This window comes from Ruditapes philippinarum, unplaced genomic scaffold (assembly GCF_026571515.1).
Source record: "Ruditapes philippinarum isolate M1 unplaced genomic scaffold, ASM2657151v2 ctg3259_1_1_1_1, whole genome shotgun sequence".
NCBI classification, from domain to species: Eukaryota; Metazoa; Mollusca; class Bivalvia; order Venerida; family Veneridae; genus Ruditapes; species Ruditapes philippinarum.
In genome coordinates this window covers 204,898-231,320 of record NW_026867373.1, presented here as the reverse complement: position 1 = coordinate 231,320, position 26,423 = coordinate 204,898, and the positions used below count along the sequence as shown (strand labels likewise).

Below are 26,423 nucleotides of genomic sequence, written 5' to 3'. Positions count from 1 at the left end.
CTAATCTCCCTGTCTATAATTTCATCGGTGAACTGCGATGTATTGTTGATGACAAAATAACGTTGGTTCCACGCCGAATTGTTCCTCAAGTCCTCCCTTAGCAGTTTCTCAACGTACTCCAGCTCGTTGTCCCAGAGGTCAAATTCTCGTATAACCCACTGACGGTGTTGCCAAGCATGGTAGTTTTTGGCGTCCCCTTGTAAGATCTTACCGGTGAAGTCAAGTTCTTGTGAAGGTTCCTGCAACCATTCCACAATAACACGTCTGTGGTGCCTGAAAATTATTTTCAGAACACATTATTTGATTACACAGATAATAGAGTCCTATGGAACTGTCCAGGGTTTATGTTACAATCTCACATGTTTTGAAATGGAATGGCCCTGCTTTGAATTTGGTACAGTACATTCAAAGTCCAAGAAATTTCAAAACAAAATTACAAACATCTAGCTATCAACAGTATTGAGCCTATTAATAAAACTGCACGCACACAGCACAGATGTGCAGGCTGGCCTGGCTCTAAGATTTATAATTCAGGTGGCAAAGGCTTATTACTTTCAATTCCGGCCGGTTTAGGACTAAAATTAGTAAAGACCAGTCACATTGTATAGATGAGCAGGTTCACGCCTGGCTCTACACTGGTCGCATGACTATACACAAGTTGGGATTTTTTCACTATCATCAGGGCTTCCGTAAATGTAAGTTTGAAAGTCATTTACTCCTTGATTCTGGATTTGGGCTTGTGACTTCCAAAATTTATTCCCTTTCCTTCTTAACCTAAAGAATGAGACTTCTTAACCTAAAGAATGAGACTTCCAATGTGAGACAATCTGCAGTCTATGACTTCCAAATTTCGGAATTAAATGGAAGCCCTGTATCATTTATGGGTGAACCAGTTTTCCAAACAAAAAATCCAAAGTTTCTGTGTTTACTTTCATTATGATCCAATCATATAATCCGATTGATATTCTTATTCCCTCTCTGTTATAAACTCCAGACAGAGTCATAACAATCAATACAAAGTCATAACAATGCATTCATTTAACACAGGAACTACTTTCTTGATCATTTGTGAGATTAGTAATACATCAAACCAATCCAAAAGATTTAAACAACATGTCCACATATTCTAATTGCAATATTACAAGTCATTGAACTTTAAAAAATGTATTTAATTTCTTGAAGCCTGTTTTAAATTTAATATTTTAACTTTATTAGGTTTAATTTACTCATTAAATGGTGGTGATGTGCGGGTAAGAAGGAACGCTGATGATCAATCAATGGTGAAGGAATCACCTGGTGAAGGAATCACCTGTGTAAAGGTCATGTAGCTGGATAACTATTTAGGACAAGACAAACCAGCAGCAAATAGTGTTACAGGTTTTCCAGTTAATCAGTTCTAAGAAAACTTCTTTTTTTTTCATCTAAGCACTGTTTTTGAATGTCTCTAAAAATAAAAAGAAACAATATAAATTCTATTTCTTACCAGACTTGATAGTTCTTTGGATGTGAGTTGATCACACGAGTGATGTATTGTAATTCCTCTTTCAGATCTTTATTTAGGCCTTTTAACAGCACACGTCTAAAATGCCTGAAAATATACACAAACATAACTACATGTATTGATATATTAAACATACCAGAAAATAGTTAGCCAACATTTTTTTTTTTTTTTTGGCAAGATACTGCAAATAACAGAGGACCGATTTTCTTTATAATATCTTCAATGGACCTTTCAACTTCCAATCTGGACACAGCCAAGGAAAATTTCAAAATAAGTACTGACTGAATAGCAAACAGAACAGAAGAGACTATGATCAGATCGGCTTTAAGGCTGTACCAGCTGATTTTGGTCTGCTCTAGTAGTATGGGAATATTCTGTTGCCACCAAGAGTAAAGACTTACATTTTCAATATAAAAGAATAGCTGCATATCAAATATTGTTTGCAAAATGATAACCTTTCCATTGTGACTGGGATAATACAATTATACTCCAGTTAAAATAATTTTACAATCTTTATAATACATGTATATGGATATAACAAACTACATGAAAATAAATACAAAATTTTATGGCCAAAGAAAATTATGTGTTATAAACAGTGGGGATATCACAATGAAATATCTCCGAGACAAATTATTCCACTCAATATCTTACTTGATATGTATAAGAATAATATGATCTGACCTGAATGTCAACTTAGGGCACATATCTAGCAATCAAAGTCTAAATTAACCCACTATTCAGTTTGACAAGTTTGAAATTTATCAGAAAATCAATCTGTCAGTTTAGTATAAATTTCAATTACTTCCACCCATCAGTTCAACAAAGACTGTGTTACATGTATATATCTGAGAAAATAATCATGAAAGTGAGCAAGGTTTCAGTGAAATGATAATTAATTTTTTTTTTTTTTTTTTTTTTTTTTTTTAATTTGACGTTTGTTGCACAAAATAAGAGTACACACAGTCATGTAGATATTCTGCGAGCAGAAGAAATGGCTGTTAAAGATTTAAAGACTCAAACTTGTTCTATGAACTTTTTTGGTGTTTATGTGTGTGTGCGGTGAGGGTCAGAGAAAATCTGAGACAACTGACTTTCAAAGGAAACATGCCCCTCCCCCACCCTTCAAAATGTGCCATTTTGAACATCTGCCATCCCGCATCCCATCAAAATGAAATTTAATACTTGTTACAGCATGTCCAAAGGTTTGGAAATTTTCTAAGCTTTTCAAATTCTCAGTTGCTTGCATGTATCACTATTAGGTTTTTGCCCTCTTGATTTCTTTTTGAAATTTATATTTTATAAGCTTAATGTAATAACAAAATTTGTTTTTGTTTAGTTAAAGTGCCCTACATTGGGTCCAAAACAGAAAGGTAACAAGGTTATAATTGTGACAGAGTATAATTCACCTGGTAAATGCCCCTGTCACAGTAAAATATAATACTGATTATTTTGTAAACTAACACCATTATCAACTCTAAATGGCCTCCAGAGAGTGGATCACAATAACCTTTACGCACAGCAAGGTACGAGACATCAGTGCCACCCTATACCTCAATGTCTTGTCAAGTACTTTTTCCTTTAATTTTTAGAAAATCAAACAAATTTAAACAAGAGCTGTCCGTAAGACAGCTCGCTCGACTTTTCTATTGCTTGCCAATAAAAAAAGTTTTTGCAGTAAAAGGCAATACAAGAATCTCTGTATTTTTAAAGTGAACAATGGCCATGAGCATTAAGATATTTAGTGAAGAATTATTTTATTATGACATAATTTATGGTAAAGTGAACAAGTGGATAGGAATGAATTTTTTTAGATTTTTTAAGTTTTTTAGTGCTTGCCTATAATACAAAACATTGACAGTTAAGGGCCATAATTCAAATAAAATCTTTGACAGAATTACCTTCTCCTGGACATGTTTGGGAATCATGATTGTAAACAAGTATTCCAACTTTCAAATTAATATCTCAAACAGTTCAGTCAAAAAGTGGACTGGTACTAAAAACTTAACCAAGATTCTAAGTCGATAAAAGGCCTTAATTTTTAAAACAAATCCTTGACAGAGTTACCTTCTCTTGCGTACAGATGGGGGTAATGATGTGAAATAGCATTAAAAGTTTCAAAGCAATATCTCAAAGGGTTAAGGCAATAAGTGGATTTTACCCATATTCAATGTATTTTCTAAGTCAAAAAGGGGCATAATTCTGTCAAAAACCTTGACAGAGTTATGTCCTCTTGTCTGTTGATGAAGGTCGTGATGGTAAACAAGTATGGTCAGTTTCAAAGCAATACCTCCAATGGTTTTGAAATAAAGTGAGGTGGTACAAAAAACTTAACCAAGCTCAATACACTTTCTAAGTCAAAAAAGGGCCATAATTCTGTCAAAAACCTTGACAGAGTTATGTACTCTTGTCTGTAGATGGAGGTTATGATGGTGAACAAGTTTGGTAAGTTTCAAAGCCATACTTGTAATACTTCTGAAATAAAGTGGGGTGGTACGAAAAACTTAACCAAGGTGTGACGCCGACGCCGACGCCGGGGCGAGTAGGATAGCTCCCCTTTTCATAGAAAAGTCGAGCTAAAAATCAAGCAGACAATGTTTGAAGCAAACGACAATTTTCCCAGCGTGTTATATATGTTAAATAGCAACAACTTAAAAAAAAAACTAGGTCAATGACTATTATCGAATCACATCAAGGATTTCACTACAATTTTCATTATAAACATATACCGTTCATATAATTCATTTAAATGTTGCCTCTTTTTTATAATATGAAAACAGAAATGTTTTAATCAAAAACACATATTTTTGTTTTAATATCTGCCCTGTAATAATCGTCAAACCACAATCATTTTTCTACAACTTGAGTCCAGACAGCTAAAATGAGTCCAATGACTGTGTCAGCAAGTAATATATACATTTTCAACTGAAACTAATACCAATTATTCTAAGCAATACCATATTAAAGGGACTTCAATAAGTTTTTTCTTGACATGACGGGATGGAGTTTAATGTTACATTTGTTGTAAGTCTAGACAAACAACTTGTATGCAAAATTTCAGATCAATTGCTCACTATGTTTTTCCAAAATATTTATTCTTATTATAAATTATAGCCCAAATTTGGAAACAAAGAGGGCTAAAAATAGCACAAAATTACAATTTTCAAATTATTTCTCAGAATATTTCTTAAGTATCTTTTGCATATATCTTTCTGTTTTAATTAAGTGTCCCAGCTGCTCTTTGTAAAAAATTCAAATTTTAAGTATTTGGGCTTTAGAACCTCAGTGGAGTTCCTTAAAATCAAGTCCCAGTAAAAAATAATGAAGAAAAAAATAATCTAATCATTCTGTTGCATTGTAAAACATGCACTTTGAAATTTCCGCGATCATACAATAGCTTTTCTCATGCAGTTGCAGCAGAATTAACTATAAATCTATGGAGAACTATTGATTACACAAGAAAACAAAACCCGGCAAAATAAGACAAAACAAGAGCTGTCCGTAAGACAGCGCGCTCGACTTTTTTATTGCTTGCCAATAAAAAAAGTTTTTGCAGTAAAAGGCAATACAAGAATCTCTGTATTTTTAAAGTGAACAATGGCCATGAGCATTAAGATATTTAGTGAAGAATTATTTTACTGAATTGTGTGATACCCTTGAACACTGCAGGTTCAGTGGATAGGAATGAATTTTTTTAGATTTTTTAAGTTTTTTAGTGCTTGCCTATAATACAAAACATTGACAGTTAAGGGCCATAATTCAAATAAAATCTTTGACAGAAATTACCTTCTCCTGGACATGTTTGGGAATCATGATTGTAAACAAGTATTCCAACTTTCAAATTAATATCTCAAACAGTTCAGTCAAAAAGTGGACTGGTACTAAAAACTTAACCAAGATTCTAAGTCGATAAAAGGCCTTAATTTTTAAAACAAATCCTTGACAGAGTTACCTTCTCTTGCGTACAGATGGGGGTAATGATGTGAAATAGCATTAAAAGTTTCAAAGCAATATCTCAAAGGGTTAAGGCAATAAGTGGATTTTACCCATATTCAATGTATTTTCTAAGTCAAAAAGGGGCATAATTCTGTCAAAAACCTTGACAGAGTTATGTCCTCTTGTCTGTTGATGAAGGTCGTGATGGTAAACAAGTAATGGTCAGTTTCAAAGCAATACCTCCAATGGTTTTGAAATAAAGTGAGGTGGTACAAAAAACTTAACCAAGCTCAATACACTTTCTAAGTCAAAAAAGGGCCATAATTCTGTCAAAAACCTTGACAGAGTTATGTACTCTTGTCTGTAGATGGAGGTTATGATGGTGAACAAGTATGGTAAGTTTCAAAGCCATACTTGTAATACTTCTGAAATAAAGTGGGGTGGTACGAAAAACTTAACCAAGGTGTGACGCCAACGCCGACGCCGACGCCGGGGCGAGTAGGATAGCTCCCCTTTTCATAGAAAAGTCGAGCTAAAAAACCAACAAAATATCACGTAAACTGACATCAAATGATACTTTACTTTATTTAGAAAACACATGATTCCCTGAAGCCAGAAATAGAACGGACATTAAGACTGGTTAAATGCGGAAATTCACAGATCTGTCAAGACTTTCTTCAATGTTAGACAGTTAGAAGACTTATCCCCCAACTGTTTTAATATTTCATTTGCACACATTTGTCAAGATGTTTAATTCAAGTTGTGTCCAAATTACATAAACATCAAAATTAAATGAATACATCTTGTTGAATAACATAATTATAAAAGTCTGTGCAAATAATCATGACTTTGTGGTAAGTTTTACACAGAGAAAAAATTAAATCAAATATTTGCAGTAAAGCCCAAAACCTGCTGTATTTCTTTAATGTCTTGACAAGCTTCCCATTCTGGAATTGTTCATTATCGGTTATGGGGTCAAACTATATGGAGGTGCAGGCAAGGGCCTGACTGAGACTTATACTGGTGGCAAAGGCTTAAATCACTTCCAGTTCAAGCAAGGTAAGAATAATATAAATGTGTATCAATATAGAGCCGTGTCACGACAAAACCAACATAGTGGGTTTGCGACCAGCATGGATCCAGACCAGACTGCGCCTCTGCGTAGCCTGATCAGGATCGATGCTGTTCGCTTACCAACTCTATTACAAGTAGAGAAACTGTTAGCGAACAGCATGGATCCTGATCAGACTGCGCGGATGCATAGGCTGGTCTGGATTCATGCTGGGCACAAACGCACAATGTTGGTTTTGTCATGACGCGGCTCATATACATTTTAGAAAAACAGATCTATATCAGATTTTAAGTCTTATCTTAAAGGAAGGTTTAGCCATTTGTTTAGATTAAGATATTTGTTATAAATCTATAACACAATGAATGGGTATTTCCCAACATACTTGGGAGGCCGGTCTGCCAGTCATTGCACTTCTCAGTCATTTGAAATCATGGGTGAGGTAAGCCTTTTTATTTCAATCTTTACAAAGCCTCTTTATTTTCCATACTGATTTTCATTATTACCATTAATAAACTAAATCAATTCATGACTCATAAATAGGCATGACTTTAAAATCTCTAAAAATCCAAACAGCATTCAATTCTTTAACAGAAACAATAAAAGCAATGAGCTTTCATTTAAAGACACACCTTTGTAATTAAACCAGACATTTAACAAACAAGAACAATAAGTATGAGTTATGTCTTTAACCTTTTTTATTCTATACCCTGCAGAAGCTTTCATATGTCAAGGACTAATCCCCCCAAAAAACATTCAATGATGACGTATAAAGTCTGGACTTCCTCCAAGAAATATAACACTTCAGGCATGTAATGATACAGCATATAACAAAGAACCATGTTGACAAGAAGTTATGGCAACAAAACATTGTTAATCCATAATTATAGATTTAAACGATACATTTTTAGAAGTGATCTAACTGTATTCAGTGTTACCTGAGTTTTAATCTACTTAAAGGCCCATTAAGCCCAAATATATTGCTATAACCATTATATCCATTATAATCAAACAGTATTTATGTTTGCACTTTCTAAAAAAGTAAAAATTTAAAATCATTTCTGAGGCACAAGGTGCCCTTCTAAAGTGATTTAGAATTTTGTATGGAAGTCACAATACCTGTAGACATTTTACAAATGCTGTCATCACTCAGGTGCTACTCTATCAATGTGAATTAAGCATCTAGCAATGCTCTTTAAATGGGTTATTACAACATTCTAAATCACATGTTTGCCATTTCTCTGTAGTAGAATAAATGTATTCATTTCCGAGGCATAATGTGCCTTTAAAGGTGGACAGAAAGTAATGCAAACCTTTAGGTTTAAAAAATATCTTATTTTGAAACTTCAATGTTCAAATGAATTTTAATGACAGTTTACAAATGTAACAGTAACTTGACTTCTGAGATACACATCAATGATCTTATGACCCAAATATCTTAATTACATATCCAACAAAATACCTTCCACAATGAAAAAGATTTAAATCGACAAAACTGCGCAAACTTACGATGAAAGATTGGGTCAACAATAAGATTATATTAAACTAAATGTCCCCAAATAATGCCATTCTTCAATTCTTATTTCTTCATGCGAAAGAGATTATATTAATGCTCATTATTAAAGAAATAAAATATTGATATATAAATAATAAAGTATTTTTCTCATTCAACGACAATTTCATAATTGTATCTACTACTCCTTGATCAAATTTCTATATGCCTCTGGTTTGAAATTGCTATGTATTTTCTATATATAAACTGTTCAAAGGTCTCTTTTTTTTTCAAATATAAAAGGTGTTTAATGTGACTGTTGGGAGTTTTTTGTTCGGGGATGAAGAGGGCTAGAAGCTGATAATTTAGCTGGTTTTGTGATTGTTGGTCCCAGGAGTTGTTTTGTTTGTTTTTGTAAATGTTTGTTGTTTTATTATTGTTTTTGTTGTTGTCTTTTTTTTTACTTAATTGTTTCTTTTTTTTTAGTTGTTTCTTTTTTTTCTTTTTTTGGGGGTGGGGGGTAGGGGGCAGAGTATGGTGAGGGATGGGGGTGTACAATTTAATAGCTGATACTGAGTGACTGTCACATACTACCAAAATAACAGAGAAGTATAACATTGAATCATAAACTCAAAACATATGAAGATTAATATGAAAGGAAACCCAATTTCATCTCAATTTAAATAAAGAACAAAACTAGACCTATCACTGAAGGTGATTAATACCCCCACCAGCAACTTTTTGAAAAAAAAAGTAGTCTGAAGGAAACTTTCAACACAAACTATCAACTGTGAACAAAGAAATATTTCAATTAATTGTAATCCCAACTGGGTCTCCAAATAAGCTTGCTTTTCACAAAGTTTGATTACAATATCTCATTCCTAACTCTAGTTATTGTCCGGTAACCATTTTTCTATTTTTAGGAATAGTGACCTTGACCTTGACCCCAGGGGGTCCAAATGCAATACCAACCCAGGTCTTCATATAAGCTTGCTATACACCAAGTTTGATAACAATATCTCATTCCTAACTCTAGTTATTGTCCGGAAACCATTTTTCTATTTTTAGTAACGGTGACCTTGACCCCAGGGGGCCAAAAACAATACCAACCCAGGTCTTCATAAAAGCTTGCTATACACCAAGTTTGATTACAATATCTCATTCCTATCTCAAGTTATTGTCTGGAAACCATTTTTCTATTTTTAGTAACGGTGACCTTGACCTTGACCCCAGGGGGTCCAAATGCAATACCAACCCAGGTCTTTAAATAAGCTTGCTATACACCAAGTTTGATAACAATATCTCATTCCTAACTCTAGTTATTGTCCGGAAACTATATTTCTATTTCAGTAACAGTGACCTTGACCTTGACCCAAGGGGGTCCAAATACAATACCAACCCAGGTCTTCATATAAGCTTGCTATATACCAAGTTTGATTACAATATCTCATTCCTTACTCAAGTTATTGTCCGGAAACCATTTTTCTATTTTTAGTAACCATGACCTTGATCTTGACCCCAGGGGGCCTAAATGCAATACCAACCCAGGGCTTCATATAAGCTTGCTATACGCAAAGTTTGATAATAATATCTCATTCCTAACTCTAGTTATTGTCCGGAAACCATTTTTCTATTTTTAGTAACAGTGACCTTGACCTTGACCCCAGGGGGTCCAAATTCAATACCAACCGGAGTTTCCACATAAGGTTGCTATATACCAAGTTTGATTACAATACCTCATTCCAAACTCTAGTTATCGTCTGGAAACCATGATGTGGACCGACCGACAGACCGACCGACCGACCGACCGACCGACCGACAAGCTTACTCCTATATACCCCCCCTAAACTTCGTTTGTGGGGGTATAATAAATGCTCCAAGTCAGGTTAAAAATAAACTTCAAGGCACAAGTTTAAAGCATCAATCACAACAAATCTTGCTAAAGAGTTGAAATTTGAGTGCAGGTAAACTTTGTTTTGTGATAATGGCATTTTAAAAATAGAAGACTTTAAGTTTATGTTGGAAGACTGGTATCTTTGGGTTTATAATACAAGACCTTGACCACTTTGATAAAACAAAATGTAAATATTGACATGTCTAAATTTTTTTGTAAAATAACAGCCAAGTATGTTACAGCCTTTTTTCACATTTTAGTGTGATCTGGGAATATCTGAGCTTCAAAACTAAGCCATGTTTAAACTAGAATGATGAAATATAAATGTTTGGGAAATATATTTAGATAAATAACTAATAGTGGTTAAACATTTTGAATAAAGGCAAAATAGGAGGCTATACAAATGTAAAGAAATAACAGTACTGGTGAAAATTGTTACAATCATTTACATAAAGGTCAATATTAAACAAAGGTCAAGATTAAACAAAGGTCGAGATTTAACAAAGGTCAAGGTAAAACAAAGGTCACTGTCAAACAAAGGTCAATATAAAAATTTAGCAGAATCATGATATTATTAATCTTCTGAAACTTCAACTATAATCCTTCAAAATAAATTTGATAGCAGCAAAATTCAAATGTCTAAAAAAAATACCAATTTTTTAATAATATATCCTTTTCATGGAAAATTGGAATCAAAACAACAGCACAGAACAATCATGACTTCAACTTGCAATATTTCTATAGAGTTTAATACATAATTTAAACATTTCAACACCTAAAAACCCCTTAACATCACCTGAATATACTGATAATGTTTAAAGTGTGTCCTAGGGGGGATGCAGGAGAGAGGGGGCTAGGCAGGAGATCTTCCTGGATATATAGTGGAATTTTGGAAATTAAAACTCTTGTCATGTTGGAAAAGGCCTTTTAGCTTTATACCACAAACAACAAACACTGAACAACAATACATAAACAGACAAAATCAAAACAAACACAACAATAACAACAACATTACTGCATCATAATCAATCAGGGCTGTTATATATATAATCACATCTTTGTTTATTACAGTATCTCTCAAGAGAACATTACGCAATTCCGGAAAGAATACAATATATAAGCACATGTTGTTGCCAAGTATTGATGCCAAGTGACACTAAGGTAGAGCTGAATAAAACTGTATTGATTTGACAAGCATTTTCACAAATAAAAGCATTAAATATTTTAATAAGTCTGTGCTGCAGTAAATAGATATATTGAATTGCATTGGAAGTTAACATACCAGTAATTGCACAAATATTCAATAATTATATTCAGTACATGTATGTAGTGCAGCCATTGTCAATATCAAAGGCCCATTATGAAATGATTAAAATTTTCTTTCTTATTAAATGACAAACATGAATTTTATAACATTTAAAATAATTTTTCAGACATGTTAGATGCAAATATTACCTGAAGAAAGCGCTAACCAAAAATTATTTAATATAAAAGTGTAGCAAAATGTAAACAAATTGTTATAACTTCCATACAAAATACTAAACCACTGTCTTACTGTAGATGTAAAAGCAACAGAAGCAAAATAAAGCTCAGAAGTTGAGCAATGACTTATACATGTTTTAAAAAAAACAAGAGGGCCATAATGGCCCTGAGATCGCTCACCTGTATATAGCACCCCCCCCCCCCCCCATAAGAAGATGTTTCATGCTAAACATCTAAGCTCTAGCTCATTGGGCTTTTTAAAAGAAGATTTTTTTAAGTTTTTACTATACACATATAGTTAAAAACAATGACACCCCTGGGGCAGGTCCAGTTTTGACCCTAGGGCTTTTATTTGAACAAACTTTGTAGACACTTACAAGAAGATGTTTCATGCTTAATATCTTAACTCTAGCTATTTCGGTTTTTTCAAAGAAGATTTTTTAAGTTTTTGCTATACACATATAAGGAAAATCAATGACCCCCAGGGCGGGGCCAAATTTGACCCCAGGGCTTTTATTTGAACAAACTTGGTAGACACCTATTACAACATGTTTGATGCTAAATTTCTTAGCTCTAGCTCTTTGAGTTCTTTAAAAGAAGATTTTTTAAGTTTTAACTACATGCATATAGGGAAAATCAATGACCCCCTGGGGCTGGGCCAATTTTGACCCCAGGGTTTTTAATTGAACAAACTTGGTAGGCACCCATAAGAAAATGTTTCATGCTAAACATCTAAGCTCTAGCTCATTGGCAGTGTTCCCATTTACGCACATATGTGCGTATTTTACGCATAAATAACAAAATTCACGTACAGAAATTTAGGCAAGAGGGTAAAAATACGCACAGAAAGTCGGAAACTTAATCATGTATAATTAAAAAATTATTCTTTTGAGCAATTTCTCAAACAAAAATCACTTAAAGTGCATTGAAATTGATGAAATGTGAGAAATTCTCCGAATTCACAATGAAGTTTACAGACCCCCCATTGGGAATTATTGCCGTAAATTACAAATTTGAAATTTTTGTTTTACGATACCTGTAAGAATAGCCGATGAAAAACAGTCTTAAAATATAAAAAAATATTAATTCTAATATAATTGTAATCAGCAACAACTGGAATTGTGAATGTTTCTGCAGAAAACTGACGAACTTTCATTTGTCACATATTTTCGCGATGCCGATTTTGTTAATTAAAAACATCAACAAAAGGGAAGCTTTGTTTTGTTCAAAGGTGTGTAGTTACAATTTATATGCTGTTTATGAATTTAAATAACTTAAATAATGGTTATTTTAATTGAGATGGAGATATAGGCCAGTATGTGTTGGTCACAATGAATTTTACTTAAATGGGGGGGGGGGGGGCGGTGGTTTAGTGAATCTTGAAGGAAGCAGCATAATTGTCTGATGTATGATTTTGGAATTATCCTTAAATTTCATATAAGTATTGTACAAATTTATGTACCCCCTGAATTTTTATTTTACCCCCAGTTTTCAAAGGTAAGGGGTAAAAATACCCCCAATGAAAAATAGAAGTAGGAACACTGCATTGGGCTTTTTAAAAGAAGATTTTTTTTAAGATTTTACTATACACATATAGTTAAAAACAATAACACCCCTTGGGCGGGGCCAGTTTTGACCCCACGGCTTTTATTTGAACAAACTTTGTAAGACACTTACAAGAAGATGTTTCATGCTTAATATCTAAACTCTAGCTATTTGGGTTTTTTCAAAGAAGATTTTAAGTTTTTGCTATACACATATAACGGAAATCAATGACCCCCGGGTGGGGCCAATTTTGACCCCAGGTCTTTTATTTGAACAAACTTTGTAGACACTCACTAGAAGATGTTTCATGCTTAATATCTAAACTCTAGCTATATGGGTTTATTCAAAGAAGATTTTTTAAGTTTTTGCTAAACCAGAGTTCAGTATGGAATTAAATTCTTTGAACAACTTTTAAAGGTGACCACCAAATGAACATTCCTGTGAATTTTGGATGAAATTGGCCTAGTGGTTTATGATGAGATGTCATTTAAAGTAAAAGTTTACGGACGCCGGACGGACGACAGACGGACGCCGGACGAAAAGCGATCACAAAAGCTCACCCTGTCACTTTGTGACAGGTGAGCTAATAAAAAACTTTTCAGACATAAAAATGAAAGCATCATTATCTGGGACACAATGGGCACTTAAAGGACTGAAGGTGGTAAAAATTGCAAAAGTTGTGTGTGTATTTTTTTTTACTTTTTGAGCTAAATCCTAATGGCAAAAACTTTATCATGTCTGATTCCAACAGATTCAGGTTTAAAATTATATCATAAATTGAAATGCGAAATTTAACTACAAATAAAATGTTCTTACATACATGTAATTATCTGGTATATATAGGTAAACATTTTAAGTTTACATTCAAAAGCTTGTTTACATATCAGGCAGTTTATACTTTCATATATGTTTTGTTTACATTTCACATCAAAATTTATATGAAACCTGGCTTACTTTGTCATATAACTTCTGAATATACAAAATATACAAATAACAAACTGACTGAATTTGTAAACTAACATTCACAGCAATTTAATATAAAGAATAATCTGCAAAATTAAAGCAACTAAGCAATTGCCACATAGTAAGAAAATAAATCAACATTTGCAGCGTAAACAAAAATCACAACAATTTTTTTTTTAAATCTAATTTTTAAATGATAAATGTAAATTTCAGAACAACTGTATTCATAAAAAAAGTTTTTTATGGATGTTTTTAATTGACACAATGTAATTACATTTGCATAACAAATAGTCAATTTAAGCATTACATTCTTTTCTTTTGTATGCATCAATTAACCTATATAAGTGGTTGAAAACATGTCAAATATTTGGCAAGGATTGAGGCACTCGGGATGAGTCTCTTAGTATTACTGTTACTCGAACACATCAATCCTGCCTTTACCCTCTGCCCTTCCCCGAAATCATCTACCCACACAGGCATCTATAAAAACTTGATTTTGATTTTCTTTGGGGTTTTATTTTTGTTGTTTTACTTTGCACCAATACAGTACAAGTCACTATACATTAATAGGTGATTTTCCAGTTTTACTGGCTTTTGTGCATTATTTAATAGATGAATGGGCACCAGAGTAGAACCACCCAGGTTTTGTAAGCTGGCTTAAAACCACAAAAGTGAGGGAAAACTGGTTACAACAACCTTAACCAGTCAGCCAAAAGCCCCCTTTAAATTGTTAACTGCTTGCCAAGAAGTCATAAAAAAATCACAATTCATGGCATAACATTGATCGTAATAATATCAAATGGAACTTTTTTTTTTTCTTTTTTTTTTTCAGAATATTATGTGTTTAATGTCCAATATGAATCCTGGCAATTACTACAGTTCCATCTTGAATAACTAAAACATCATATTTAAGTTACTATTACAGGTGACATGCAATGCACATGTTTGTATGTCAGCCAAAACAGCAACTGTTCATATTTGTTTGTTTCAAAACAGCATTTGGCAGGGACTATTTCAAAACACTCGCAAGGTGTGATAATTATGATATTGCATCATTTACTATTTGTAAGTGGGTAATAAAAGTCTGTATACTACATCCAGATACTGATCTGATGTACTGAACACAGACTGTGACTTGATAATGATAATAGGTTACCTGATTTTCCTCCAAGGGCTGGAACCCAGCCAGGAAATATCAGCAGTGACTTTTAAGTGTGCCAAGTTCAGTATTAACACCTACACGCTTTTCATATATATAATAATTTTTATAAGACAAGTATAGATCTAAGATGTTAATCTGGTAGAAACAATAATCTTCTGCTATAATGTGGAATCTGAACTTCAAAAGCTGTGACTAGAACAAAACACAATAATATGCAAACCCTTATTCTCCTAAATTCATGTAATGGATTTGCCCTCCTTCAAATTTGGAACAATTCATTCATAGTATTGGGTATTTCAATATCAAAATACTAAACCTAAGCTTAAATTTTAAACTAGAACTATCACTAAATGTGATTAATACCCCTACAAGTCTGCTTCGGAAATGAGGATGTTACTAGTAACAGAATACCTTGTAATAGAATTGAAACATAGAGTTATGGTTGTGGGCAATTAAAGATAATTGTGGTTCATGTATGTTGCATTTCCTTTCAATGTGGTTGGCCATTCATGAATTTTAATTGAATTACTCTGTAATAAGTCCAGAAAGACAAAGAAAAAGAACAAAGGGCAATAACTCTATAAATACTGAAGATAGAGTTATAGTTCTTGTGCACTGCACTTCCTCTTATTGTGCTTGACCATTGTATGAAGTTGTTTTGAATTCCAACCAGTAGTTTTCAAGTCATGCTCTTGACAAGGAAAAGTAACAAAGGGCAGTAACTCTGTAATTAGTCAAGATGGAGTTATGGTTCTTATGCACTGCACTTCCTCTCAATGTGCTTGACCATTGTATGAAGTTATAATGAATTGCAACGATAAGTCTTCAAGTTATGGTCCGGACAAAAGAAAGCAATGGAAAAGTAATAAAGGGCAGTAACTCTGTAATTACTTTAGATAGAGTTATGGTTCTTATGCAGGGCACTTCCTCTCAATGTGCTTGACCATTGTATGTAGTAATATTGAATTCCAACCATTAGTCTTCAAGTTATGGTCTGGACAAAAGAAAGCAACGGAAAAGTAACAAAGGGCAATAACTCTGTAATTAGTCAAGACGGAGTTATGGTTCTTGTGCACTGCACTTCCCCTTATTGTGCTTGGCCATTGTATGAAGTTGTTTTGAATTCCAACCAGTAGTTTTAAAGTCATGCTCTGGACAAGGAAAAGAAACAAAGGGCAGTAACTCTGTAATAAGTCAAAATGGAGTTATGGTTCTTGTGCACTGCACTTCCTCTCAATGTGCTGGACCATTGTATGAAGTTATAATGAATTGCAACAATTAGTCTTCAAGTTATAGTCCGGACAAAAGAAAGCAATGGAAAAGATATAAAGGGCAATAACTCTGTAATTACTTTAGATAGAGTTATGGTTCTTATGCACTGCACTTCCTCTCAATGTGCTTGACCACTGTATGTAGTAATATTGAATTTCGACCATTAGTCTTCAAGTTATGGTCCGGACAAAAAAAAGAAGGCAATGGAAAAGCAACTAAGGGCAATAACTCTGTAATTACTTTAGATAGAGTTATGGTTCTTGTGCACTGCACTTCCCCTTATTGTGTTTGACAATTGTATGAAGTTGTTTTGAATTCCAACCAGTAGTTTCAAAGTTATGCCACGGACAAGGAAAAGTAACAAAGGGCAATAACTCTGTAATTAGTCAAGATAGAGTTATGTTTCTTACGCACTGCACTTCCTCTCAATGTGCTTGACCATTGTATGTAGTTATATTGAATTCCAACCATTAGTCTTCAAGTTATGCTCCGGACAAGGAAAATGCAATGGACAAAAAAAAGCGATGGAAAAGCAACAAAGGGCAATAACTCTGTAATTACTTTAGATAGAGTTATGGTTCTTGTGCACTGCACTTCCCCTTATTGTGTTTGACAATTGTATGAAGTTGTTTTGAATTCCAACCAGTAGTTTTCAAGTTATGCCCCGGACAAGGAAAAGTAACAAAGGGCAATAACTCTGTAATTAGTCAAGATAGAGTTATGGTTCTTGTGCACTGCACTTCCTCTCAATGTGCTTGACCATTGTATGTAGTTATATTGAATTCCAACCATTAGTTTTCAAGTTATGCTCCAGACAAGGAAAATGCAACGGACGTCTGGACCGACCGACCGCCCGACCGACCAACCGACCGACCGACCGACCACCGAGTGACTCCTATATACCCCCCCCAAACTTCGTTTTTGGGGGTATAATAACAGTAAAGAGTATAAGAGCCTGGCCAGACTGCACGGACTTACAGGCTACCTGGTAACAACACTTAAACTTGTGGTTACAGGCTCATCCCATTCAGCTTCAGGTAATAAGAGTTAAATATGTACAAAAATGAGGAATCCAATATATCAAAGGATGTTTGGGAGGGGGGAGGAATTATATGAACAAATTAGTTGTTGTATTATCCACCAAACACCAAAATCCCAGACAGCATTATCAATGGAACTATCTTCAAAGGTGTCATATATATCAGGTTCATTTGCACATGAAAAGAATTCTCTGCAACTGTAACTGGCTCTGAAACCATTTTAATTCTATTCATATAACCATTATATTCATATATTACGGTATATTTGTATACATACAGAATTACCAAATCATCATCTTGTTTCTATAGGTCACAACTTTACATGCAACAAAAGTTATGATGTTTTTCATTGATAAAAACTCAGAAAAACACTTTATCTATTATTAACCACCAAAATTAACTACTTCACAATAACATTACATAAAAATCTGCAGGAAATCCTTTAGTTTCTGATATAAGAGATAACAAGATTAATAGATCTACAGTACCCAGCCTCTATATCCTTCAAATAGTATGTGGCACACTATAAGTGGTAGAACAATTTTCCCCTCTGCAATAATTATTATAGTCAGTGTTTCAAAAAAACACAAGCAAAGTTTCTACTTCTTTTTTTAGTTTCAAGCTCAAGTCTTCCAACATCTTTTCTTATAGTTACTACAAATGGCCTGTTAAACTAGTTTATTTAGAGAAATGGTAATTTATGTCTGTAAACCAAGATATTTAGGTCTGAACCTAGGCTGTTTGTTATGTTTTTTATGCATATAAAGTGACCAATACCCTAAATGAAGAATGGGAATTTTTTTTACCAATTTTTGGTGCTTTATTAGGAATTGCTTTGTTAGGAATTTGCATTCAAGGCTGCTACCTAGTTTTGTTCCAAGTATGTAAACAAGTTGTTTCAGCTTGCATATTTTACATAATTATGTTCCAAATGGAAATGACCCAATATCAACTATAAAATCATGCTGCCAAAAAAAAGAACACTTTGGGTCAAGGGTCCTCATAAAACTTCTGTACTTATGACCATAAATCCAGGAAGTGGACTCTATACAGAGCATTTTAAGTAAGCAAAAATCTACTGAGCTAGGGCCCGGCATCTAGGGCGAAGAACTCGCCTTCAGATCAGTGACTTTGTCTAAAACAAAGTTCGATGCCATTTTGAAGTCACACAGTTTTTTATGATCTATCATATCTGTTTACGGTGCTGATTCTGTTGTTAATTTGTTTACTTCTTCTGTGAAATTAACTATCATATTAAGTTATTGAGCTAAAATAAATGTTTTATGCACGATTTTCAACATCAACAGCAGCGTTTATATACATGTTCATAAAGTCACTGGCTGTAGAATCTATTTTCTGCAACTGTTGTTTAATTTTAAATCAATAGACAATTAGGGTTTGCGTGCAAGTTATTTAAACGCCAATAATGAAATGTAAACTGAGTCAGCACGAACTATTAGTAATAGCATACTTATCTTTATTTCACAAACGTCTCACATGCTATTATAAAATCTTCACCATTTAGCATTAAAAGCTGTAATCTGTGGCCATAGCAACCACACTTGCAGGATTTATATAACCAACATATATAATGCTCATATTTGAGTAAAAATCATTTCCTAAACAGTAAAGTTGTCATCGATAGAGACAATATCAATGTATTGTTGATATTTTTCTGTCCACCAATAACCAATACACATTTTGAAAAAATTGATAATTCTTATCATTTTCAATGTCTATAAATTATGAAAATTCATCCAAAACATATACAAAAGCAGGTGGCCATGTCTTACACTAACCTGGGGTTAAATAATGGACACATTTCAAATCAGTGATGACAAAAAATGGTCAGATAAAAAATCATGCAAAGGACATTTTATAAACAGGACACAAAATATTCTTATGAACAGAACGTGATTTTATTTTAATTGCATTTTACTTAAATTATTGAAACAGGAATGAAAGTGAATCATATTCAAGAAATTACTTGGGAGTATTTATTGATAAATCGGTGTCTTGCCAATATCCTTTGCACTAAATCAATGACAGGTCTACAGGAATATCATGTTGTTTTGGCCAGTCCCTTTAAAGCAACACAAAAATATTGCAAAGGAATCTGGCAAACCAAAGTCAACTATTTTATAATACAAACAAAAATCGGGCAAACTAAATATAAGCATTTTACGGCACTGCCAGTTTATGATATAAACAAGACAAGCTATGTCTAGTAAGAAATATTCGGTCAACAGAACATAACAGAGATGACCTTCTCATGGAATGGTGAGAATGCCAGCCAGCACCTGCCTATATACAATATCCCATGCATGTTTGTCATTCCATAATGCAGATTTATTTTATTAACAAATATAATACTTCAGTATATTACTTACAATTTACTTATCATCATAAATAAACAATTGTATTGTAAAATTACATAATATTTTATTGAAATTCCCCCCTTTACAATATTTGTTTTTCTTTCTCCAATTTGCCTTCCGATTTGTAGCAGTTTTTTCTCAACATGAATGATGGTAATAACAATCAAGTGTTTGGCATATTTTTGAACAGACTCAAGAAATGTTGTTTTTTTATGTTAGAAATGGTTTTAATGTCACTGTGCAGGTAGCAGAAAGTGGTCTTCTTGCTACATACTTCAAAACTGTTAAAGTTATATTATGTTCTTAAAATAGTTAAGAATACTAGTCACTGGGCCAAAGCACAATTTGTTTTGGAATGGGCCTGAGCATTATATTAAGAGAAAATATGCACAATTTTTTTTATTATTTTAGGAAAACAGGCCTGTTTCATTGCTAGGAAGAAAGAAACAATTTTATTAAATTATTGGTGTAAACATAGATGTAATTAATTAGGTAATCCAGTAAGATATTTGGAAAATTAAACAACATATTAAGACTGTTTTCATACTGAAAAATTATATTTAATTCATTGTTCATTTAAGAAATATTCCATTGTATTTATTGTGGTGTTGTCTAATATTCCTTCACACCTTTTTCAATTTTCGGGATTTTGGAAGTAAATTTGAATTGATTAAACCTAAATTTTACCAGAAAATCGTTCAGAATTAAAAATTTAGAAGTTCCGTAATTCAGAAGTATTAATTACATAGAAAACAGAATGAGAAATTTCGGGACTCTGAATAAATTCTAATTTCAGAAGTTTCCGGATTATAGAAGTTCCGGACTTTGGAAGTTACACTGTACTGATGTTAGTATTTTTCTGAAATAACTGATGCCATTTGAAAAAATTGATAGGAATATGCCAATTATTACTGTTACTCTTACAATTATGAGAGGATGAAACTTTGCTACTCTTTTCTAAAAAAAAATCAGTCTAACCATTTATCTGGCCTTTACATAAATGTAACACAGTAAATTTGACTGCATTCTCAGACATAAAATCAAGTGCATAAAAATTAGGAACAATAAAGTAAAATACAGAATGTGTATATAAGTTGACATACCAGACAGTGTAGTTTGCTGGATTGAGAGATGCAGCATCCTTAGTGAGGTTGAAGGCCCTCTCGCTGATTTCATTACGGTCAACAACAGCTCTGAAGTAGTCATACACGTCACGAACTGAAAATATAAAAAATTATATAAGTTGTGGCAACATATAACTTGCGAAAACCAAAACATATTTTTGAAGCCCTTTAGATATCAATTTTAAACTTGCTACGTGTTGATACTGAAAATTCCCATTTCTGGTAGGGGACTTATATTGCTAGGCAATATTTTTACTTGTTTATTTTATGATTTTGGCATTTTTTGGCTCTTTGTAGACCATGTTCCTTTCTTCACTTGACTGTTGTAGAATTAATTCCATTAATTATCAACCTTTAGTCTGCCGGATTTAACTGGATATACCCATCCAACTTTGACAGAACAAGATAAGATAACACACCTGAACCAAAACCAAAACAAAACACCTTCCCAGGTACTGTAGTCTTAATTTTTCTTTTATATTTTTTTCTATTTAAAAAAGAACTGTACTAAATAAGTCCGGGAAAGATCTGTAACTTATATTAAAGATTGAGATGACTGCTCTTTTGAATTTTTTTTTTCAGTTATCAATGAGAGGTCATACTCTAAAACTAGAAATCCCTTGTAGTAGAACAACACATTGCTTGAATCAGTTTTCACGATTTGTAATTAAAACATGGAATAATCTGCTGAAAAATGTAATAGACTCAAAAGGTGATCAAGCTGGATAAACACTGGAATGGAGAAGTACCATATAAAATTAAAATTTTTACTGTAGCATTATGCTGTAAAAATTACACACCAGTGTAAAAATTATACAGGAGTGAAAGCTGAAAGTTGTACATATACATAAAAATTATTAATAATAGCCATGAGACCAACATGAAGAAATTCAAGTAGTGGTGAAAGTTTTTCAAAACAAGAAGGGCTTAAGAAGGGTTGAGCCCTTCAATCAGACTAGAATCAACCTACAGCCAAGGATATATTGAAAAGTGTATGCTTGTTTTTAAAATAAATCATAATTGGCAATCTCCTAGATTAGAACCCTACATTTGTATGTATATTTATTTACTAAAACTTGTATATAATACACTAAAGAAAATTTGAATATATATACTCCTGGCTTAAACTATGGGGTCTATTCCAGGACATAGCCAGGGTTTTACGGGACGCGTCCCTGTACGCATAAATTTTGACATGTACGCATATAAGTTATCCACATGCGTCCAAGTGTATGTACAAAAATAATCCTAGACAAAAGATATTATTGTTTCTGACCTCACATGATTTTATCTCTTTCTTCTCGAAGCTCAAAAAATTCCAGTTAAAATCTAATACAGCGAGCAGAAAATGCTTGCATTTGTTCATTTAGGAAGTTAACATAATTGAAATCTACTGTGCATGCTATTGGCAATTTAGCTGACTGGTCTGAAGAGACATCTATTTTGTGTGTTAACTACCGGTAGTTCAGCTAAAATATTTACAAATAGATCAGTACAATTTTCAGTCTGTTGGTGTAATTACCTTATCAATAACAAAATATGCAATCTTCACGAAAAACTTTAAAAAGCACAGGACATTCGGGCCAGTAAAATATCAAATCTTACTGGACCTGGTGATTTTTAGCCGGACCAAATACATAGATAGGTAATAAATTGATGGGAACAGGAAAACACTTTATCGTGCTTCCCTTGATAATTTTGAAAGAAGCATAATACGTTTTGTATTCTTGGCCATATGTTGACAGCTTAGAAAAATCTTTAAGAACCAAATGTTTAGGCAAAATTGACTAGAATTGAACATGAACAACACAATTTGCTTCAAACAAATCACTTTCATACAAAATATTTACTTAACTAAATAATCAGAAAATCATAGCTAAATAATGACCATAATAAGGATTTAACTCAATACAGGATTGGAGCAGTACCGCTAGACACTTGCAGAAATCATAATCACAAAATAGACAAATATCGTTTTTTTCGCCGATTTTTACATTTTTCCTTGATTATCGTACTTGATTCGGTGTGAAAAGATGAATTAGACCTGTTAATGTTCATTCCGTTGGGTAAAAAGACAAGATTCTAGCATTTTATCATTCAAGCGCCTTGTCCGGTATATACCGGAATACGGTATTTAGTGTGGTGCTCCAATCCTTTTTTAGTCACAGCCCCATAATAAACAATGGTTTAATTTCCGTAACTGTACGGTGCGGTACGGAAAATATCCAAGAAAAAAAATGGCAGCCTCCATTACTCAATACAATTTAGACATCTCTCGCTGTGTTTTGAACATTTAGGACAGAATTGATGGGTTCCATTTGCAAAAAAGGCAAAAAGATCAATCTTTTAGAGAACCCTGCTTATTATTATCAATCCCATAAAAATACTAAATTAAAATTAATATTGTGCCAATGGAACATGTTCACATAGTAACAATAAGATAATCAAGCATGCAAAACCGCTGAATTGATATTCACAACCATTTAAATGACTCATCATGAGTCACAACAGCAAGTTTTACATGATTTTCATTTTTCAAAATCAAGTCAAAATTGACATAAAAAAATTTCAGCATTTTGATATTAACTTTTTTTTTAAAAATCCCAAATTTGGCATCTCATAGCTTAAGGTCTTCAGCGTACCCGTTTATATACTATGACATGACGTGAACGCTGAAGATAACCCCGTAGGGAAAGTCCACCAATAATCGTGCCAGGGATCTGACACGCTCGTATTTATTCATCGAACATGCCATGAAGTAAAGTGAATCATACCTTGATAAAACTATATATAATCTGTTGATAAGCCAAGGATGGACAAATAAAAATCTTATTACGAACATAAATCACCTAATAGTTTCCGACAGGTAAAAATTTCGGCACTTGGCCGCCATATTGCCAAAATGTTTGACCACGTGATTACGAGATTGACCTTTATGAACCCATGTGCCTCCAATATTTTTATAAATTACTTTTATTAAAGATATTGAAAAGGTTGATTTACTGACTTTTATCTTCAATAAAATCATATTTAAGTACTAAAAAATTAATGAAAATAAATAAAAACATTATCTTGAATAAAAATATCGAAATCATGTCAACAAAATGTTCTAAATATAGTACACGACTCTATTCAAATCTGTTCCCGCGAATGACGTCATACGAGATCTCGCGTGGCACCTGAATGTCATGGCCGGCTGTAGTCTGCATAAATTGATGTTTTACAAGTAATAGGCAATTTTAATGACGGTATTAATATTTTTATACTTTAATTAGTATAGAATGATATTAAAATAATTGTTTTATCGTAAAATGCACAAGAATTGATTCGGTCAAGTGTATTTGCAAGTGAAAAACAAGAATAAATCAACTAATGTTATTCTGGTTAGGTTTCGTAACGAGTCTAATCCAAAACTTTAATGCCGCATTGATGAAAAACAAAAATGTTAAAGAGCGGCTTATAAAGTTTTGGAAGCCAGAACTAGGCATCTCACTGCATTTTTTCCAAATTGAACCAGACCAGGACCCATTTCCAAAATAAAAAAAATTCACTGGATTTTAAGTACTGACATGATTAATGATTTTATTACATTTTATTTTATACCATGCTTATCCTTTATGAACATTCATAAACATAATTTAATGAATTATAACTTCCTTCATTATCCCGCCAGTCAAAAAATTAATTTTGATAGGAACCAGTCTAAATAATAAATTAATTCAAGACGAATTTAACCAAGGACCTAGGAAACTCATACTAATTGATATTAAACATTCATTACCATGTGAACATATATCTGTTAACCTCAAGCAATGACAGTCATAAAATGTAAACATAATTTGCATTGTTTGTAAACAAACAGTCGCGAAAACACATTACACAATTTCGTACCGGTTTGGAAAAGTGTCGGTTTATCGTAAATAAACATATACTCACACTTGTCAGAGTAAGCGATCTGTACCACAGGGTGTGGCCCATCATCCTGAGACACAGGAGCGATGTCGTTCCACTCGTCTCGCTCCGAATACGGAGTCCAACTTTCCTGACTACTTTCGTCTGAACTGGAATCCGACATTTTTGTCGCTCGAAAGGAGTGAAGTTGAGTTCGATTGACAGTTATCACCAGTCAAAGTCATTTACACGAAATGGAAATCTTTTCGTTTAAAGTAAATTGATATAGTGTTGGTATATTGATATTATGTGGGTATAAAATCAGCATGTTGTTACTATTATTCATTGGTAAGAACATGGCTACCAAAATTAATACTTGACGAATATACGAGGGTTGTTAAAAAAACACATGTTTAGGACTTCTATAGTATTTGGCCTTCAATTTTATTTAATCTGAACATTTTCATAGAATAGAATAACTTTTATGTGGACCCAATCTGGATGTCTTCAAAAATAAAACCAGGAGTCATGTATTATATAGGCCTATATGTAATTCTGATCATCTCTGTTCCACAACGTGCCCACATGAGTTTTCTCAGCAAATTTCAATATGGACTTCTGACTTATGTCCCTACCTTACAGAGGGTAGACAGACGTTTCACTATTGAGACAAAATTCACTTTTCTGAGCTGATACTACACTGTAGATCATAATTATTTACACATTCTGTTACATTTCAGAAAAATTATACTTTTATAATCATTCTTCAAATTCATAAATTCTTCTTATCAATACTCTCAAATTCAACAAAATAAATAATGAAATTGAATTTTCCCTTCATAATGAAAATAATGAAAACATCTAAAAATGGGAGTGAAACGTCCATACAATTGACAAAATGGGAGTGAAACGTCTAGGTGTGAACCGTCTTGGGAGTGAAACGTCTCAATAGTGAAATGTCTTGGGAGTGAAATGTCTGACATTCCTTACAGAGGCTGCGTATCGCATCTCAAATTTGTTATTTCTGGAGCTAATTCTGGTTGGCCTACTGATTTAACAAAGTGCCTAACAAAGAGTCAGCTTAAACTACTTTAACAATTTATGTGCAGCTGTTTAACAACGTGACAGCATTTCATGGACAATATCAACATCTTATGGTAAAGAAAAATATTTGTAAAAAATAAAATCAACAAAAAGGAGTACATGATTAATAAAGAACGTGTATTATAAATTCTTTTTAAACTTTTTTTCTATTAAACATATACACATGTTAATTATAGTGAATCAGGTTCAACTTTATACAAAGAGGCCATCTTTTGTTATTAATCATATTCTGTTGGAGACTTTTAGTCCTTTACTGCAAAATTTCAACAAATTTGTTTCCTCAGGACTTCAATTTTTACTTATATTTCTACACTTTGTACCTGCAGAAGTTTCCACTAATATATAACGTACCATTGAACTGAAAACGCCTGCAAGATTCTGAAAAAAAAATGAGTTATAAAGGTGAATGAAGGGCAACTGTATAGTGACCCCGGGTCCACTTAGAATTTTGTTACGAAATAATCAGAATACACGACAAAACTATTAAAACCAAACGAAATTGTTGATATCCAAGACAGACAGCTCGTTTTTCTAAAGCAAAAACATATCAATTCTTAATGTTCTTTTCTT

The 26,423-nt window shown here is 33.1% G+C and overlaps 1 protein-coding gene across 1 annotated transcript; it reads right to left on the bottom strand.

The window, feature by feature from the left end:
• LOC132735851 (protein farnesyltransferase/geranylgeranyltransferase type-1 subunit alpha-like) lies at nt 1-24,972 on the bottom strand (the record flags this gene model as incomplete). The annotated part of the gene is given in 4 exon segments (XM_060722867.1): nt 1-273; nt 1,484-1,588; nt 20,838-20,952; nt 24,795-24,972. Coding segments are annotated over 4 exon segments (632 nt in total), but the record flags the coding sequence as incomplete, so codon positions are not given.
• Nucleotides 24,973-26,423: the final 1,451 nt, after the last annotated feature.